This window comes from Solanum lycopersicum, chromosome 1 (genome assembly GCF_036512215.1).
Source record: "Solanum lycopersicum chromosome 1, SLM_r2.1".
Taxonomy (NCBI): domain Eukaryota; kingdom Viridiplantae; phylum Streptophyta; class Magnoliopsida; order Solanales; family Solanaceae; genus Solanum; species Solanum lycopersicum.
The window spans coordinates 19,538,262-19,559,192 of record NC_090800.1 but is presented as its reverse complement, the minus strand read 5'-3'; the positions used below and the strand labels follow the sequence as shown (position 1 = coordinate 19,559,192).

Sequence of the window (20,931 nt, the reverse complement as noted above, 5' to 3'; positions counted from 1 at the left end):
GGCGATGTCTCTATATGTGTTTCTATTGTGTCTTTCTAGGTAGACTTAGTGGTTCCTACATGATACTTGAATGTTATTGAATATGTGATAAGGTAATGATGATGTGTCTTGATTGGTAGACCTATGTCCCTCTACTTGATAAATGAACGTATGTGGCTGTGAACTCTCGACATAGAAGGCTTAAGCACCTTTGTCATGTATGTGCATGAACGAATGTTATGTTAATGTCTAGGATCGGTAGACCAAAGATGATACCCGTCTAAGTATAACTAATATATGCCCCGAACATGTAAAGAAGTTCAATAATATGGAAACTTCAATATAGACAAAAGGTTATGACATCCTTGAAGTTGAAAGCAGTAATGATACCTTGTCGTGTTATTGATAAACTTAGGGATATGTTTTTTTGGAACGACATGAAACCATCTCTAAGGAATTCATTGAGCTATCCTTATTGACCATTAAGTGGCAGCCCTAGTGGACCCATCTTTGGTAAGAGTATTATGATTTGGTAAGACTAAAATATGGAGCCTTTTCATATGCCTCCATGTGATTGAACTTACTCTCTGAGAACACGGATAGCACCGAGTGAATATTCTTTTGTTAGTAAATCTAATTAAGATGAGACTATAGTGCAAAGAAACACTTGATATTCCTTAACCATGTGTCTACATGTGATGTGTTCGAATTCTACCCTTGGCAAGTGGAACACCCTCTATCAGAATAGGATATACTCTGGATTCCATGCGTAGCTAGTGTGATCTATGTAGGTTAATGCATATTCTCATCATGTTGGAATCATTCTAGTTTTGGAGATGTTCTAGAAAGTGTAGGTTGTAGAATATGGCACTATCTATTCATGGCAACAGTAGGCTTTGAAGATACTTGGATGGGGGTTCCCTAGGTCTTTGAACACCATATGTGAAGTCCTCTAAATGCTTAATTGTGTCTTAATTGCCTTAATGTGGGATGATGACTTAAGTAATGTATGTTGAATCAAAGGATCACTATTAGGGTAGCTTTGAGGATTGCTAAGGTAGGCTACGAGAGGGTGTATGGGTGGTCTCTTCATGTCTTACTCAATTGAGTGTTAGAGTAACATTCGTTAGAGAGTCTAAGTGATGGAAAGGGAATAATCTACTTTAGGTAGTCTTGAGGATTGCTTAGGTGTTCTTGATGAGGATGTATGAGCGGTCTCTTCTTGTGTTACTTAAGTAAGTCGTAGGATAAACTCTGGTAGGAGGTTTATATGCTTATATGGTTTCTAAGTATGGCTTATATGTGTATGTTTACTTGAAAGTAATTTTTATACTTGTATGAGGTTTTCTTCAAAAGAGTATACAAAGCATGTTATAATCAAACGTCTATTTTAGCAGAGTTTTATTTCAAGTCACCATAGTTAGTGCATTCAACGTACTAATTCCATATGTTATTTTATTTGTAAAGATGTAGGTGAGAAGTGAGGAGTTTCTTCAAGTGAGGCTTGGGATTTGCATCCACTCAAGAAAGTTTTGGTATGTCTTCACATGATTCGAGGACATTGTCATGTTTAGCTTTTCGTTACAAAAGATATTGTATTAGACTTGATAATTCCTTTTTAATGAAGTGTGGGCTATGACCCAAGTTATGCATGTGTCTCAGATGTCTACAAGGAGACCTAACATTTCCTATGCTTTTAATTCCGCACTAGCTTTCATATATATATATATATATATATATATATATATATATATATATATATATATATATATATATATATATATGAATCTGCGCAACCCATTTTATTTAAAGCACTTTTCCGTTTTAATTTCGATTTGTCATTTTTGGAGATTATTGTTCTAAAAGGTTGCAACCTTTTAAGAATAGCCATGATCATTTGAAAGGTTGCAAACTTTCATGAATTATCATGTGGATTTTGAAAGATAGCGACCTTTTAGAACTAGTGCTTCTTGGATATAGATAAAACTGATTCTTCGGACTTTTTGTTTATGAAAATTTCTGATTTTTTCTTCTTCTGCATAAATTTTATTCGTATACTTTTCTACCATTGAGTGACTCTTTGAAACCAGAGTTTTGAGTATCAATAATCTTGTGATTTAGATCATCCTATTCTGGGAAGACATATTACAAATTTAGCCTCAAATACTAGAGGGGGATAATTTCCTTATGACGACATTGTGCATTCAGTGGGATTGATCTTCTTCTACCATTCTATTAATACAAATTCTGGTAAGTTTTGAAGATTTTAATTTTTTTAATTAATTTTTAATCTTCACATTATGGTTTGAACTTTGTAACTCAGTGTTTCCATAAAGGGGTTTTTTTATCACTAATATTGTTCATAATACAGACTACATAAGAATATTAAGGAGATTATATTATTTATTGTTAATATATGTTTCTGGTGGAGACAGAAAATCTCATGGTCTGATACATTAAGTTTGCAATTTAAGTAAATGTTTAGTGAATCAATTGTATCAATTTTTGTTTATTATAAATTGCAACTAAGAATGCTACCACTTCGTTGGTTGTTGTTGCACCAACCCAAACTGTTGTACCACTAGTAAAAAAAATTGGTAAAATTCTCTGGTGTGAATTCCAAAGGATGGCATCAACGTGTATTTTTCTTGATTATCATTTCTGGTCTGCAAAAATTAACAAATGAAGAAGCTCCAATGCGCGCTGCTCATATGAAAGACAAAGAAAAATTCATGGTTATTGAAGCATGGAAACAAATACACTTCCTATGTAAGAGCTGCATTTTAAAGCTTTAGAAGATGACTTATATAATGTCTATCGTGTAATGACAACTCTGAATGAATTGTGGAATGCACTTGAAAAGAAATATAGGATAGAACATGCATGTTTAAAAATTTTGTGATCACAAAGTTTAGACTATAAAATGTGAGATAGTAAAACTGTTGGAAAACAAGTCCAGACTCTTCAAATTATTTTTCGTAATGTGATTGTGTAGGATATGATAGTAAATAAAGCTTTTTAGGTGGCTGCAATGATCAAGAAGTTACCTCATTAGTGGAATGACTAAAACAATTATCTAAAGCACAAATGGAACGAAATGAAGATTGAAGATCTTATGATTCGACTCAAGAACGAGAAAGATAACAAAATCATCAAAAACAAATCTCATCGGAATTAAAAAGTATTGGGTATTAATATTGGTGAAGAATCTCCTACCAAAGACAATAACAGAAAAAAGCCCAACGGACAGAAGTAGAACATGCAAGGAAGAAATTCAAGGGCAACTATTGCAACAGTGGTAGGCTTGTCATAATTCTTCTGACTGTCCTACTGTAACGACCTGTTTAGTCGTTTTGAGCAGTAAACTTCAATTCTGGAAAAACTGGCAGAAACGACGGATCCTACGACGGACCGTCATGGGCACGACGGGCTGTCGAGGGGTCTCGTTTCAAAACACTTAGAAAATCTGAAATTGGGTACTGAAAATTGACTCTCTGAACTTCGTAACGGAATGGCAGGACGGACCGTCACAGGTGAGACGGACCGTCACAGACCCTTCAGAGAAATTGAGTCTCTGCAGTCTGTGACGGAGCAGCAGGACGGACCATCGCAGGCGCGACGGGCTGTCATAGACTGCGTAATCCCAGTCTGGGTCGGATTTCTTGATACGTTTTAAGGGACGTTTTTTACTATTCCTGCTTTAATTTTAAAGTTAGTGGGTTAATGTTAATAAGTCTAATTACTTGGGGGTTAAAAGAGGTAACCTTAAGTTAATTAGTGAGTTATTATTGCCATCTTTTATTCTTAATTATATGCTAATTAGGGTAAAAGAAAGAGGGTTTGAATAAATAAAACAGAAAGAACAAGAAGAGAGAGAGAGAGAGGGTCGATCGAGAAGGGGAAACACAAAGCTTTGGAGAAAATTTGCTTGCTTGATCACTAATCTTCGGTGGAGGTAGGTTATCGTTATTTTCATGCTATTCGTAGTAAACTCTTAATAGCGAATGATATGTGTTAGTAGTATTGTAAACCCTTCTATATGCTTAATTGTATGCTTGCATAAATGATGTGATTATGTAATTATGAATAAATAAGCATGATGAAGCTATTGAATCCCAAATCTTGAAAAGAAACCCTAATCTACTTTGTTAATGATGATGCCTTGGTGTAAAAGAAGGCTTGATGAACGACAATAGTGAGATATGAGGATCGGAGTGTCAAGTTCCGACACCAGGATAGAATATGGATCGGGTGCCACGTTCCGGTACCAGGATAGTATATGAGGATCGGAGTGTCACGTTCCGACACCAGGATAGAATATGGATCGGGTGCCACGTTCCGGTACCAGGATAGTATATGAGGATCGGAGTGTCACGTTCCGACACCAGGATAGTATATGGATCGGGTGCCACGTTCCGGTACCAGGATAGAATATATGGATCGGGAGTCACGTTCCGACACCAGGATAGAATGAAGATCGGAGTGTCACGTTCCGACACCAGGATAGTATATTGAGGAGTGGAGTGTCACGTACCGACACGAGGGGAATAAAGATAATGAATCTTGAAAAATGTTAATATATTCAATCTAATGAACTGAATTCCCAAATGAGTATGATGAGGAGGCGTGAGTCCTCATTGATGTGCTTGGTGTTGTAACCAAGGGTTATGGTAACTGTAAATGCTGCATGCTAAGGATATTAGTTTGATTTTATGATATTGCTTAATATATACTGTTTTCTATTTTGAGTTGGCCGATGATATCTACTCAGTACCCGTGTTTGTACTGACCCCCTACTTTTATGTTTTCTTCTTTGTTATTTGTGGAGTGCAGCAAACGTGCCATCGTCTTCGACTCAATAGTAATTCAAGCCAGTCTTACTACATCGGAAATTCAGGGTGAGCTAATGCTTCTAGCTTGGACTGGATCTTCTTCTTCAAGTCTTGATGTCTTGAACTTCCGGCATGGACTAGCTTCTTATGTATTTTTAGCTTTTAGAATACTCTTAGTTTAGTAATTTGATCATAGATGTTCTTGTGGTGATGACTTCCAGATTTTGGGGATAATAATAGTTATTGATTTTATTGATGAGTTAAGTCTTCCGCATTACTTTCTGTTGATATTATATTGAAATGTTAAGGTTTAGATTTGTTGGTTCGCTCACATAAGAGGGTAAATATGGGTGCCAGTCGCGGCCCGATTTGGGTCGTGACACCTACTCTAAGAAATCAGAATGACAAATGCAAATGTGAAGAAAACACCATGCAAGCGATGGAAGATGCATACGACCTATGTGCAATGATCTCGGAATGCAACTTAGTTAGAAATCCCAAGAAGTGGTTTCTTGACTCAGGTGTCTTTTGCCATATTTTCTTTGCAAAAGCAGTATTTGTGACGTATACTCCTACTGAGTTTGATAAATATTTTTTCATGGGATACACATAAAGAACAAGGATTGCATTGACTAGAAAGTGATGCTGAAAATGACAACAGACAATATGTTGACTTTGAATAACGTTCTGCACATTCCTACTATAACGAAGAATTCACTTTTTGTTGCACTGCTCATTAAGAATAGGTTTAAGTACGTCCTAGTTAGTGATAAAGCTGTAACAATTAAGAACGAAATGTTCTTAGGAAAGGTCCACCTCCGTGAGAGCCTCTTCAAACTAAATATAATGGTTGTTGACTGTATTAATAAAAATTCTGCTTTCGTTTACTTAGTGGAGTTAAATGATTTATCATGCCCGTTAAGCATATATAAATTACAAAGCTTTGCGAAAATTTAATATTTTATAAATATTGTCTGACTTCAAATGTGATAAATCCAAATGTGAATTTTTTGTTAAATTTAAGTTTGTTAAATATCCTTATGTGTATGTTGACAGGAATTCAAAACGTTAAGACTTAATTCACTCTCTTAGACTTCCTTCCCCTATTTTTTATGCATTTCATTCTCTATTTGGTCCTCTTGATATATGCGGCATGAAGGCAATACCATCTTGTGGTGGAAAAAATTATTTTATAAGTTTTATTGATGATTACTTGATTATTTTATGATATTTTCTCAAAAGGACAAAGAAATTGACATATTTAAGCAATACAAATATAAAGTTCAAAATCAATTGAATCTAAATAAAAAAATGATTCGGAGTGTTGGGGTAGAGAATACGAATCTTCTTTTGTGTATAATTTTTAGAATATGGTATTATTCATCAAACTACCGCACCATATGCGCCACAATCAAATGGAATTGTGGAACGAAAGAACACAACCTTAAAGGAAATGAAGAATGCCTAGATTGTTACACCACAAAAATCCAATGACTTAGATTATGAGCCAAAACGTCAAGGGACAACCATGATGTTCCATGAACTAATGACCTAAAATAGTGTGATACTAGTGGTGTTAGGATATTTACAAAAGAAATTTCTAAAGTGTTATCCATCAAGAAATTATGAGGGTGAACATAGGTGCCTAAGAGAGGGTTAAAGGACTTATGGCCAAGGGAGGAGTGCCAACCTTGAGGGGCAAGCTAAAGCCAAAGGCCAAGGCTGCCCCAAAAAGGAAGGCTACTACCTCACCCTTCACGAGCATGACAACTTAATGATGGGTATTTTGATTGTTGACTATATATTAGTTTTAAGTCATTTATCACCCATTTCCTACTTAAAAATTAAACATAAATTAAAACCCAAATTCTCCCACTTTTTTCTACATTCTCTCTACTTCCTGCTCCATTGAAGGCACATTGAAGCTCAAGAAGAAGACTCAAATATCCAAGTTTCTTACACAAATCTCGTGGATAAAGTGCCACCAAGGTATGGTTTCATTCACTTTTGAGATTTCTTTCCCAGGAGGTCCTCTCAAGGAGATTTTATAACTTCTCCAAACTAGGGTTTTGTCTCTGTACAAAGGTCTTCTTTGAACAAAATTAATGAATAATTATGATGAATTATGGTCAATTAATGTTTTTTAAGTATACATTTATGGTTAAATTTTGTTATTAACTCAAGATTCCCATGGACCCATGTATTTTCCTGATTTCAGGAAAACTTTTATTTGATATAGTAAATTGTGAAGATGATGAATATGTTTATTGACTACATTGATGTTTAATTATGTAATTGATTCTTGCATTACCTTGTTTGTGTATTGATTATGCATAATTGGTTGATGGAAGTATGGAGTCCCATGCAACGGCAAGAAGGTATGGATATTGGTTCATTCTTGAACTCAATTATGTAGGATAAATTACTTGGATAGTAATGGTTTGGTAAATAATGTGTTATTGGGGTGTTGATGCTAAAGTTTCCTCATTCTTAACCTTATACTCCTGAATTAGCTATGAAGTACGAATGTATGATATGATAGGTTGGTTATATGATTAAAATGTATTTCTCATGATTATAAGGTGTAAAGTGAAAAATTTTACTGGCTTGTTAGAGGTTTCTAAAGGTAAAGGATTGTTCTCACTTATGATTACCTATGAGATATTATGATAAAATAATTACATACAGGTCTAGTAGAGACTAATGTGACCTCATATGATGAATAAAGATGATAACTAAAGGGAATAATTTATTAGCACCGAAAGGACATATAAATGAGATGGGGGTCTCACGCTTAGTATGTCTTGCTCCCCACATGGGTTTCCTCAAATTTAGCAAGTCCAGATTCCCAAGTTATGTGTTGCCTCATAAGATGTAAACCCCCATGTTTAGAAATTTAGGGTTCTAATAACAATCTCCTTGACCCTTAACTTTTGTGCCCACATAGGACTCTAGCTTAGTACATCTACCTGGATAGCTAAGTACAAAATGTTACACCATAGGCAAATTTTAAACCTCTATTTTTGGTGTGGGAGTAGAACACCAGATTCATGTAGCTCATATTGTCTAATGTCGGTTATTGCAACTTCTTTCCCTAATGTAAAAGTAAATGAATAAAGGAAATTCGTGAACTCTTAATACAATTTTCTTAAAGGATTCTAGATAGCATGAGGGAGGGTATGACACTTCTCTTACACATTGCACTTGTGGGATCCTAAGGGATGGTCCTAATAGTGTTCTTGTATGAATAAGTCCATTATGTGTTATGTTGATAAGCTATGAGCGATATTTATGAATAAAACATATCATGATGAAATATGAGGTTATGTGGTAAGTATCAAGTAAGTAGCTTAATGTGATAATTAGCTTGGACTAGGATTGTGGGGTTGTATTTTTTGCATTGTACAAGTATTGCTTGGATTTCTTACATTTTGGGTTAATATTATGTTGAGTTGACTTATAATCCTTACTATTTATTCATGTTGGTTTAAATTTATAGAAAACATGATTTTTACTAAAATATCCCTTTTATTATTCATTGATGATTTTTACGCATAGGAGCGATACTTAGTTCATGTGATGTACTAACCCATATTTTCTTCCTCCACTCCCCCAACAATGCAGGCTCCGGCCATTGAAGAGCTTTTAGGCCATTTCCAGGGAAGACTTGGACCTTTTCCCAAGTTGTTGGTGAGTCCTCAAGTCCGAGAATGGTGCCACCTTTCTAGGTTTATTAGTATTCGATATGTCTAAGACAATTGTTCCTTTCCTTATAATTGAGACTTTGTTGTAAGCCTATATGTGACATATTGTACTAGTGTAAGGGCTACACCCAAATTCATATGCTTCTATGATAGATGGTTTATACCTGAGACAAATAATAAACTACTTCATATGAATTGACTATGTTGCATAAGTGAGAAGTCTATCTAAATTTCATATGCATATATATATATATATATATATATATATATATATATATATGATAATTGAGAAGTCTAAGTATACTTAATATGTAAAAGTTTTTAAATTTTCCGCATTTTTCTCTACTTATGATATGCATTGATGTATGCTAAGGGATGGTCTAAGGTCTTTTCGAGGACAAAGATGTAGGTTATGTCTAGGGGGTGCTCCACGGTCGTTACAAACTTGGTATCAGAGCATGAGAATGAGCAATCTTTGGATCGATGTCTCACTAAACCACGTCAAGTAAAGTCTTGTTAATAATTGTGAAGCACGCCAGACTTATGAATGAGAGACTATGTGATTCTTACGAAATTCTCATCTTCTTGGTATTTCTATGTCGTTCCTCAAGAGTCTAAACTCTATGTGTCCTTTCTTTTAATATTTTTTCTTGTGATTATAGGCAAGGAATACAAAAAGGAACAACGCTTGAAGGGACGAAGAGGAGAATGTGAGTGAAACAGTTCCCCCTACTGCTTCTCAAAACCGTCAAGTTCCTATTGAAGAAGGGGCTGTTAAGATAAGAGCGGTCATTCATAACTTGACTCAAGTGTTGTCTACTCAAGTTTCTAAGGATTCTAGGGTACAAGTGAACCCCAATTCTAGCACCACCACATCTAGGATAAGGAATTTTACAAGAATGAATCCCCTTACTTTCTTTGGCTCCAAGGTGGAAGGAAACCCAAAAGTATTTGTAGATGAGGTATTCAAGGTTCTTGATGCCATGAGAGTGAATTCTCACAAAAAGGTGGAAATAGCCGCCTATCAATTAAAAAATTTGTCTCAAGTTTTGTATGAACAATGAAAAGATGAGAGGTCGGTTAGAGAAGGTCGGATTACTTAGAGGGCTCAAAATGACTTTCCTTGAGGTTTCTATCCTCTGGAACTAGGGGAGAGGAAAAATAAAGAATTTATCAACTTTCGCCAAGGGGTTATGAGTGTGAAGGAGTATAGACTAGAGTTCACTCAACAATCAAATTATTTTACTACTATGGCGGAGGATTCTAGGTCTAAGATGAACAAATTTGTTGTGGGCATATCTGATCTTTTGGTAAAGTAATGTAGGTGGGGTATGTTGATTCCTTGCATGGTCATCTTTCTTTGTATGGTTCATGCAGAACAAATTGGAGGGCAAAAGCTTAATCAAGTTGGTAGAGAGTTGAAGAAGACAAAGGCCGAAGATAAAAAAAATTTCCATGACTAAATTTGAGGTTCAAGATAAGACAAGGTTCTAGAAGAGGTTTTCCAACCAATGACCTTCTAACATCATAAAGTTAAACAAAAGTAAAGGGTCTAAACCCATGCATCAAGAGGGAAAAAGTAGTGGTCCATATGTTTAGAAACCTATTTGTGCTAAGTGTGGTAGAAAACATGAAGGCAAGTGTCTAGTTAGCACGGGTAATTGCTATGGTTGTGGTAAGAGTGGAAACATGAAGAGCTATTTTCCTTTAATGAAGGCTCAAGAAAGGGAAAATGCTCAAGAACAAGCAAGTGCTCCCAATACCGATGCTCCTAAGAAGAATCACATTTAAGCTCTCTGCTCTAGAGGGGATCAAGAGGATTCTCCAATGTTGTCAATGGAATGTTACAAGTATTTTCCATTAATTTCTATGCGTTACTAGATCCTGGTGCAACTTTATCTTTTTTAACTCCTTTAATGTCCATGAAGTTTTATGTGTTTAGCGATGTTTTAGTTGAACGTTTTTCAGTCATTACATCGGTGGGTGACTCCATCGTTGCGAAAAGAGTCTATAGGAGTTGTCCCATATTATTTCCCAATAGAGTTAAATTGGCCGATTTTGTAAAACTCAATATGTTGGACTTTGATGTCATATTAGGGATGGGTTGGTTACATTTTTACTTCTCTTCTATTGATTGTAGAACAAGGGTAAATAAAGTTCCAAGTTCCTAATGAACCTGTCTTAAAATGAAAGGAGGAAAACTATATCTATAGAAGTCAAATCATTTCGCGTCTAAAATCTTGTAAGATGATTTCTAAGGGATGTCTCTATCATGTAGTGAGATTTAAGGATCTTGAATCTGAGGCTCCTCCATTAGATTTAGTTGACGTAATGAAGGATTTTACAGAAGTATTTCACGATGACTTACCCAAAATTTCTCCCGAATGAGAAATAGATTTCGGTATTGAGTTATTGCCGGACATAAAACACATCTTGATCCCTCCTTAATGGATGGCTCCGGCCGAGTTAAAGGAACTAAAACTTTAACTCAAGGATTTACTACAAAAAGGTTTCATACAACCTAGTATTTCTCAATGCGGCGCTCCAGTGTTGTTTATGAAAAAGAATGATGGAACCCTTAGGATGTGCATTGATTACTGTCAACTAAACAAGGTTACCATAAATAACAAGTATCCTCTCCCTAGGATCGATGATTTATTTGATCAACTTCTAGGGGAAAGCTACTTTTCAAAAATTGATTTGAGGACTGGGTATCACCAAATGAGAGTTAGAAGAGTGGGTACACCTAAAATGACTTTCTGAACAAGGTATCGTCATTATGAGTTCCTAATTATCTCTTTTGGTCTAACTAATTCCCCGGTGGCTTTTATGGTCCTTCTAAATAGAGTACTCCAAAATTACCATGATTCTTTTGTAATTGTCTTCATTGATGATATCATGGTATATTCTAAGAGTGAGGATTACCATATAGACCATTTTAGGGTTGTATTACCTTAATGAGATTGTGAGTTTGCATGGGATCCCTTTGCCAATCATCTCGGATAGAGGTGCCCAATTCACTTTTCATTTTTGGAGGTCTTTTCTAAAGGTCTAGGTACTCAAATGAAACTTAGAACTACCTTTCATCCTTAAACAAATGATCAAGTGGAACAAACCATACAAACCCTAGAAGATATATTATGAGTTTGTGTTATTGATTTCAAGGGTAATTGGGATGATCACCTACAGTTGATTGAGTCCTTCTACAATAGTATCTACCATTCGAGCACTTTTATGACACCATTTAAAGTACTTTATGGTAGGATATGTAGGTCTTTGGTGGTTTGAGGTTTGTGAGTCTTCACTCCTTGGTCCCAACATAATATATAAGCCTTTGGAAAAAGTTGGAAAGATAAGGAATATGTTTAAAACATCCTATAGTCGGCAAATATCTTATGCCCAGAACATGAGAAGAGACCTTGAGTTTGAAAAATGTAATTGGGTCTACTTGAAGATTTGACCAATTAAAGTGGTGATGATATTTGGTAAAAAGTTGAAAGTTTTAGTCCCCAATATGTGGGTCCTTATAATACTTTGAAACTGGTGGGGAATGTTTCTTATGAGTAGACATTACCAAGTGAATTAGCGCCGGTTCACCCGGTATTTCATGTCTCTATGCTTAAGAACTATATAGCTGACCCGGTGTCAATTCTCCTATTGAAGGGTTGCGGGTGGATGAGAACCTTTTTATGAAGAATTTCCGGTTGAAATGCTAGATTGTCAAGTCAAAATGTTGAGGAACAAGGAGGTGGCCTCTGTAAATGTTCTGGAGAAACCATCAGTTGAGGGTGAATCCTGGGAAACCGAGGCCGACATGAAGTCCTGCTACCGTCATCTCTTTCATCTTACTCCTAGTCAAAGTTCAGGTTAGTTATTCCTCTTAAAATAACATTTTGAATAATGTGAAGTTGGCTTATTTCTAAGTATGTGCATATCTTTGTAAAGGTTCATGTTAAAATGAGTTTTCATGAAAAATGTTGTCATATTAAATTTGAACTTATATGTAATATATATATTTGTGTTCATGAGAATTGTAGTGAGTATGTTTGATGGTGCTTGAAAAAAAATCCATGGTAACTCTTGATGTTAATGTTGAGCTCATGTTGATATTGAGAAGGTAGTTCCTCATTATGTGATATGAAATGTAGAGATGTAATATGTGGTAATGGGAATTGAGTTTCTATGCGTAATGCCATAATTATGTGTTGAATGAGGTTGAGAAGTAATCCTATGATTTGTGACTCATTAAGATATTATGTTGCTATTGGTTGGACTGCTAGTATTGAGTCTCCTTCTCACCCTATAAAAAGATTTAGGTGTCATTCGAAGACAAATGTTCCTAAGGGGGGATAATGTTACACCCTTGAAATCCAATGACCTAGACTAGAGACTCAGTTAATAATAATGATGCTTATGGACCTAAACATGTGTAATTAATTTACTTTAGAAGATGATAGTCAAACCGTCAATGGACGACCACGACGTCCGGTGAACTAATAACCTAATCTAGTGTGGTAACAAGTGGTGGTAGGATGTTTAGAAAAAAATGTCTAAAGGGTTGTACATGAAGAGAAGATGAGGGTGGACATAGGTGCCTAAGAGAGGGTTAAAGGATTTAGGGGCAAGGGAGGATTTCCAACCTTGAGGAGCAAGCCAAAGCCAAAGGCCAAGGCTGCCCCAAAAAGGGAGGCTATTGACTCAACCTTCACGAGCATGACAACGGCTCGTGGTCATGACCATGGCCAAGTTGGGGGAATGTGAGGATGTCTTGTCCATGAGAGAGTCATACCATAGTGGATTACACTCCACGACTCGTGGTGCACTTAATGGAAGGAGAGTCTTGGTCGTGGTCTTGCCTTAGACGTTTTAAAAAAAGGGTGGTTTTGGGGGAGCTACTACCTAGAGCACCACTAGCAACTTGACAAGTCGTGGTGCATGTTCACGAAAGGAGAGAAGGGTCGTGAAGTTCATTTAGAAAATTTTTAGGATGACATGTTTGGGGAGCTACTGCCTCATTCTCCACGACCACCACCACGGGCCGATAATAACTTCATGGCTTGTGAAGTGGGGCGTAAAGGTGGGTGGGCTTTCACAGCCAAAGTCAAGTTGGACTTCATTTTTGGAAGTCCAACCTAATGAAGGGTAGTTTGGTTATTTTTGGGGTTGACTATATATAAGTTTTAAGTCGTTTATCACCCATTTCCCACTTCATAACTCAAACACAAATTTAAACCCAATTTTCCCACTTCTCTCTACATCTCTACACCCTCTTTCTACTTCATCCTCTATTGAAGTTCAAGAGAACGACAAAAATCTCCAAGTTTCTTAAAAGAATCTCGTGGATAAAGGCTCACCAAGGTACAGTTTGTTTCACTCTTGGGATTCCTTTCCCAAGAGGCAATCTCACGGAGATTTTTAAACCTCCCCAAACTAGGGTTTCTCTCTACACGTGGGTCCTCTTTGAAAAACTAAATTAACAAATCAATGTGATGAATTATGTTCAATTAATGTTGTTAAGTATAAATTGATGGTTAATTATTTTTATTCACTCAAGTTTCCCATGCACCCATGTATTTCCCTAATTTTATGAAAACCTTGAATTGATATGGTGGATTGTGAATATGATGAATATGTTTATTGATTACATTGATGTTAATTATGTAATTTCTTCTTGCATTACCATTTTTGTCTATTGATTATATATCCTTAGTTGATGGAAGTATGGAGTCCCATGCAAGGGCAAGAAGGTATGAATATTGGTTCTTTCTTGAATTCAATTATGTAGGATGAATTACTTGGACAGTAATGGTGTGATAGCTAATGTGTTGTTGTGGTGTTGATGGCAAGATTTCCTCATCCTTAACCCAATATTTTTGAATTAGCGTGAAGTATGAATGTATGTTACGCTAGGTTCGCAATAAGGTCAAAATGTATTTCTCCTGATTATAATAAGGTGTTAAGTGAAAGGTTTACTCACCTTTAGTGATTTCTAGGTTAAAGGAATGTTCTCACTTATGATTACCTATGAGCTAATATGATAAAATGATAACATAGAGGTCTAGTAGAGACTAATGTGAACTTTTATGATTAATAGAGATGATTATTAAAGGAATAACTTCTTAGCACCGTAAGGAAACCTAAGTGAGATAGGGGTCTCATGCTTAGTAAGTCCGTCTCCCCACATGGTTTTCCTTATGTTTGGTAAGTCCTTATTACCAAGTTATTTGTTTTATAATGACATGGAAACCCTCATGTTTATCCAGTTATGGTTTCTAGTAACAACCTACTTGTCCCTTAATTATGTGCCCACATAGGACTCTACCTTAGTGGTTTCATCTAGATAGCTATGTACGAACGGTTACACCTTCAGAAAACGTTAACCCTATATTTTTAGTATGGGAATAAAACACCAGATTCCAAGTAGCTCCCATGGTCTGATGTCAGTTATTACAAATTCTTTCCCTAATGTAAAATTAAATGAATAAAGTAAATGTGTGAACTCTTATTACGCCTTTCTTAAAGGTTTCTACATAGAGTGAGGGAGGGTATGTAACTTCTCTTACACATTGCACTTGTGGGATCCTAAGGGATGATCCTAGCATTATTCTTGGTATGAATAATTTAATTATGTGTTATGTTTATAATCTATGAGTGATCTTTATGAATAAAGCATGTCATGATGAAATATAAGGTTATGTGGTAAGTATGAAATCGGTGCCTTAAGATGATAGTTATCTTGGAATAGTATTAAGGGGTTGCATTCTTTGCATTGCACAACTATTGCTTGGGTTTCGTACATGTTGGGTTAATATTATGTTGAGGTCACTTATAATGCTTACAATGTGTGCATGTTATATTAAATTGATAGAAACCATGATTTTGACTAATATTTCCCTTTTCTCATGCATTGGTGATTTTTATGCATATGTTAGTAATGGTCATTGGGTGTCAGTCATGTCCAGGGTGTAGGTTCAGGGCGTGACAAATTTTGTATTCGATCATATATTTCAAAAGGCCTAGGGAGTCTATGAATATGTGTCTTTAGAGTCTTAGTCCTCCGTGTGAAGCGCGACCCATTTATTATTAGAACAATGCAACATTTAGGAATTTCTCAATTTTTTCATATTCCTATTCGTGCGTTAGAGTTTATCTCTAAAAATTTTCTCTCTTATTCATGGTTATGCGTATTTCAGATCATCATGTCTCCACAAAAAGCATCAAGAGGGCATCCAGCCAGATGGATTGTTTAGGAACCATAAGTACCTAATGCACCAAACGTGCAACCTGAAGGAAAAGTCACCAATGCTAAGTTCCGTGAGGGATATCCACATGTAAAGCCAAGAAATGACTAACGAAGTCGGGAAACATAAAGGATCTCGACTAGTGGAGTCTGATACCTCGAGGATTTGCGAGTTTCTAAGAATGAATCCTCCTAGCTTTACCAGTCTGAGCACTATTGAGGATTCGGAGAATTTTGTTGAGAAGCTGAAGAATGTTTTTGATGTGATGCATCTCATAGATACCGAAGAGCTTGAGATAGATGCATATCAACTAAAGAATGTGTCTATGATGTGGTTCGACCAAGGGAAGGAGGGTAGAGATAAGAATGCACCACGTTTGAGTTGGACTTTCTTTGAAGAAACTTTCTTCGGCGTTTCTTTCCTTGAGAACAAAAAGAGGCAAAGGTACAAGAGTTCCTTACCTTGAAGCCCCTTGAGTGGAATAAATATGGGTTGAAGTTCACTAAGTTTTACCGCTATGTTCCTAAAATGGTTAACAACATGAGGAGCAAGATGAGTTTGTTATTGCTGTCTCTGGGCGTGCTTAAAACAAAAGGGGCTGAGTTGTAATGCTGATAAGAGATATAGACATATCTAGGTTGATGGTCTATGCGCAACATGTTGAAGAGGAGAAGCTGAGGAACAGAGAGGAGTATAGTAATAAGAAATCTTATACTTGAATGAATCAGGGCAGCAGAAGATCAATGCCAACCAGTAATTGTTCTAGTAGGAAGAGAAGGGACGGGCTCTATCATTTTCTAGTGCACCTGCACCTTAACAAGGGTGAGTACAACAATCAATGTTTCATATTTAAACCTACTTTTTCTCAGTGTACCATGGCACAAGGGGGTAGTAAGCCTCTTGCATGTGCCAAGTGTGGTAGAAACCATTCAAGTAGTTGTCGTGATCGCTCTGCTGGCTGTTTCAAGTATGGTCAGAATGGGCATTTCATGCGAGACAGTACAAAGAATAGATATGGAAATGGTAATGGGGGCAACATAGTGCAATCTTCATCAGTTGCTCCACCAGACAGGGCTGCACCTAGAAGAGCTACTTGTGGTATGGCAGAGGGACAAACCACCTCTATGCAATCACTAGCCGCCAAGATCAATATAACTCTTCAGTTGTTGTCACAAGTATGATCAAAGTTTTAAATTTTGATGCTTATTATTTGTTAGACCAAGGAGCAAGTTTATCTTTTATAAGTCCTTATGTTGCAAATAAGTTTGAGATTCTTTCTGAGAAACATTGTGAATCTTTCTGTGTTTATACACATGTTGGAGTGTCTATTCTAATGGAAAGAGTCTATTGTGGTAGTCTTATTCTATCAATCACAAATACACCATGGCTTACCTAGTTGAGTTAGACAAGGTAAATTTAGATGTCATTCTAGGTATGGACTGACTTCATGCCTGTTATGCCTCAATAGACTATTGAAATTGAGTTGCCAAGTTTCAGATTCCTAATGAGCTAGTCATAAACTGTAGTAGTAGTTCAACAGTGCCTAAGGATCATTTCATTTCGTACCTTAAGGCGAGAAAGTTAGTTTCAAAGGTATGTCTCTATCACTTAGTATGAGTTAATGACTCAAGTGCTGATGTATCTTCCCTTCATGCAGTTTTTATAGTAAAGGAGTTCTCAAAAGTTTTTCTTGATGATCTATACAATGTCTCTCGTGAGAAAAAAATAGACTTCGACATTGATATCAAATAAGATACTCATCCTATCTCGATCCTCCATATAGAATGGAACCATCAGAGTTAAAAAAGTTGAAAGAATAGCTGAAAGATCTATTAGATAAAGCTTTTATTCGAGCAAGTGTCTAACCTTGGGACACTCTAGTATAATTTATACAAAAGAAAAATGGTTCCTTTAGGATGTGTATAGACTAGCGCCAATTGAATAAATTTTCCATTAAGAATGAGTATCCTCTCACGAGGATATATGATCTTCTAGATCAACTTCAGTGTCTCACCTGTTTTCAAAAATCGATCTCAGATCTGGCTACCATCAGTTTTAAGTTATGGAATAGGACATGCCAAAGACAACTTTTAAAACTATATATGGGCATTATGAGTTTTTGTTATCTTATGAGCAGAGTCGTCAAGCTTTATTTAGATATGTTTTTTGTATAATCTTCATTTATAATATAAAAATCTATTCAAGGAATGAAGAAGATCATGCTAGTCAACACAAAATAGTCCTTCGGACTTTGAAAGATAAAGAGTTGTATGCCAAGTTCTCCAAGTGTGACTTTTGTCTCAAGTTTGGAGCATTGTTGAGCCACATAGTTTTCAGGGATCGAACTATAGTTGATTCCCAAAAGATACAAGCAGTTCAGAGTTTGTTTAGACCAGCGTCTCCTGCCTATATTAGCAGTTTCTTGGGTTTGACTCGCTATTATAGAAGGTTTATTAAGGGGTTTTCATCTTCCTTGACTAATTTAACTTAGAAGATAGTTAAATTTCAATGGTCTTAAGCCTGTGAGAAAAGTTTTCAGGAATTGAAAATAAGGTTTAATAATGACCCAACTTTGACATTACCAGAGGGTACTCAAGGTTTTGTGGTGTATTGTAATGCATCTAGAGTTTGTTGGGGTGTGTACTAATATAGAATGGCATAGTTAAAGCATATTCCTTTAGTAATGTGAAGGGTCACGAGATGAATTACCTATCCCACGACTTGGAGTTGGCGGTTGTGGTATTCACCTTGAAGATATGTTTTCACTATTTATACGGTGTTAATGTTGATATATTAACTAATCACAAGATGCTACAATATGTGTTCACCAAAAAAGAGATAAATATCATAAAGATAAGGTGGTTCGAATTATTCAAAGATTAGGACATGAGTATTTTTTAATACCTAGGTTAGGATGATGTAGTTACTAATGCTTTAAGTAGATTATCTATGGAAAGTACCACCCATGTTAAGGAATAAAATAGAGGGTTATCCAAAAGATATGCACAAACTTTCATTCCTTGGAGTAAGGCTTATAAATTCCACAGAACCGAGAATAGTGGTCACTAATGGAGCAGAATCATCACTAGTTTCAGAGGTGAAGGAAAAGAAAAACCAAGACCCCATTTTTCTTGATTTAAAGACAAATGTTCATAATCGAAGAGTGTTGACTTTTGAACAAGGGGGAGATGGTGTGCTGAAGTAAAAAGGTAGGTTGTTTGTGCCCAGGGTGGATGGGCTTCAAAAGAGGATCATGGAGAAGGCTCATAGCTCACATATTCCATTCATCTAGGTTCTACTAAGATATATTGCGATTTGAGAGAGGTATACAGGTGGTAAGGTATGAAAAAGGATATTGCTGAGTTTGTTGCAAAGTGTCTGAAGTGTCGATAAGTGAAAATAGAAGACCAAAGGCCTAGAGGGTTGGCTCAAAATATATAACTTCTGTAATGGAAGTTGGAGATGATTAATATGGACTTTATCATAGGTTTACAAAGGTCTTGAAGGTAGATGATTCGATTTGGGTAATTGTTGATAGAATGAAAAAAGCATCCCAGTTCTTTCCGGTAAGGATTATGCAAAGTTATACATTTAGGAGGTGAGAATTCATGGGGTACTAGTGTCGATTATTTCAAATAGAGGTGCATAATTTACAACTCAGTTCTCCAAGTCTTTCAGGAAAGATTTAGGTTCAAAGATGAACGTAAGCATGACTTTTAATCCTCAGACAGATGGCAAGTAGAGTATACAATCCACACCTTAAAATATATGTTGAGGAATTGTGTGATTTAGTTCAATGGGAATTGGGATGACCACCTACCTATCATTGAGTTTGCTTACAACAATAACTACTCTTTAAGCATTCAAATGGCTCCGTATAAAGCTCTTTATGGGAAAAGATGCAGATCTCATATTTGGTGGTTCAAAGTTTATGAACAGGTTTGATAGGAAAAGATCTAGTTCACCAAGCATTGGATAAAGTGAAGGTGATTCAAGATAGTGTGGAACACAGAGTCCTCAAAAGTACTATACAAATGTTAAGAGGAGGCACTTGGATTTTGAAGTGGATGATTGGGTTTTTCTGGAAGTTTTTACTATGAAGAGTGTTATGAGGTTTCATAAGAAGGGGAAACTTAGTCCCCAATATATTGGACCTTATAGGATATCTAAAATTTGGCAATGTAGCTTATGATCTGGAGCTACCAGAAGAGTTAGAGTGGTCCATCCGGTATTTTATGTTTAAATGTTGAAGAAGTGCATAGGTGATCCTTCATTGATTGTACCAACTGAAAATGTTGGATAAAGGATAGCTTATCCTATTAAGAGATTCCAGTTCAGATTTTAGATCGGCAAATGCGCAAGTTGAGAACAAGGGAGGTTGTGTCAGTCAAGGTACTTTTGAGGAACTAATTTATTGAAGAAGCAACTTTGAAAGCTGAAGAGGATATGAAGAAGATACATCCACATCTCTTTGAATCTAGAGAGAATGCAAATCCAGGTAATAATCATCTTCTTAAGTACTTTATAAACTACGAGTAAGCATGTTGTACTTGCTTTTGGGTTGGAGTGTTGACCTTGATGTTAATACTCTTAGCGTAGGGAAAGAAATCTCATTTGAGGACTAATGTTCCCAAGGGGGGGGGGGATAATTTAACATCGTATAACTCTTAGTAGCCTAGAATAAGCTAAGAAACTAGAATCTTTTACTTTTGGAAGAAAGGGGAATATCTGGAAATATATCAGCGTTAAGAAATAAATTTTTGGTAATTTTCAAACAACCATAAGTTCTTGCTTGGGATGAGTTAGAGTTTGTTTTGTATATAGTTAGGAAGCCATTGGATAGATTATTCCAATGACTTCAAGTTTGATTGATTTCTTTATCTTATTAGGGAGATATTCCTTATGAAAGTTGGGTTATTTAGGTAAGGAAAGTACAATTTGGATTTAAGGAAGGGAAAACTAGTCTTTTAACCAAATTTTTTCCTAATTCATTTTAAGGGTTTAATAGGGGTAAAAATAAGTTTAGTTCAGAGTAGAAAAGTTTACCCAATCTTAGGGTTTGGCAGAAGATTTAAGAGAAGAAGAAGAAGGGAGAAAGATCAAGATTTTTGCAAGAACAGTAAAGAATTTCGAGTTTAATTTATCGATGGTGATCCTTATTAAGGTATATGACCT

The 20,931-nt window shown here is 36.0% G+C and overlaps 1 protein-coding gene across 1 annotated transcript; it reads left to right on the top strand.

Moving 5' to 3' along the window:
- Nucleotides 1-15,859: 15,859 nt before the first annotated feature.
- On the top strand, nucleotides 15,860-16,937 carry LOC104645978 (uncharacterized). Its single transcript, XM_010318926.1, has 3 exons — nucleotides 15,860-16,200; nucleotides 16,485-16,509; nucleotides 16,626-16,937. Exons 1-3 carry the CDS (start codon nucleotides 15,860-15,862, stop codon nucleotides 16,935-16,937), a joined length of 678 nt encoding a protein of 225 aa, XP_010317228.1.
- Nucleotides 16,938-20,931: the final 3,994 nt, after the last annotated feature.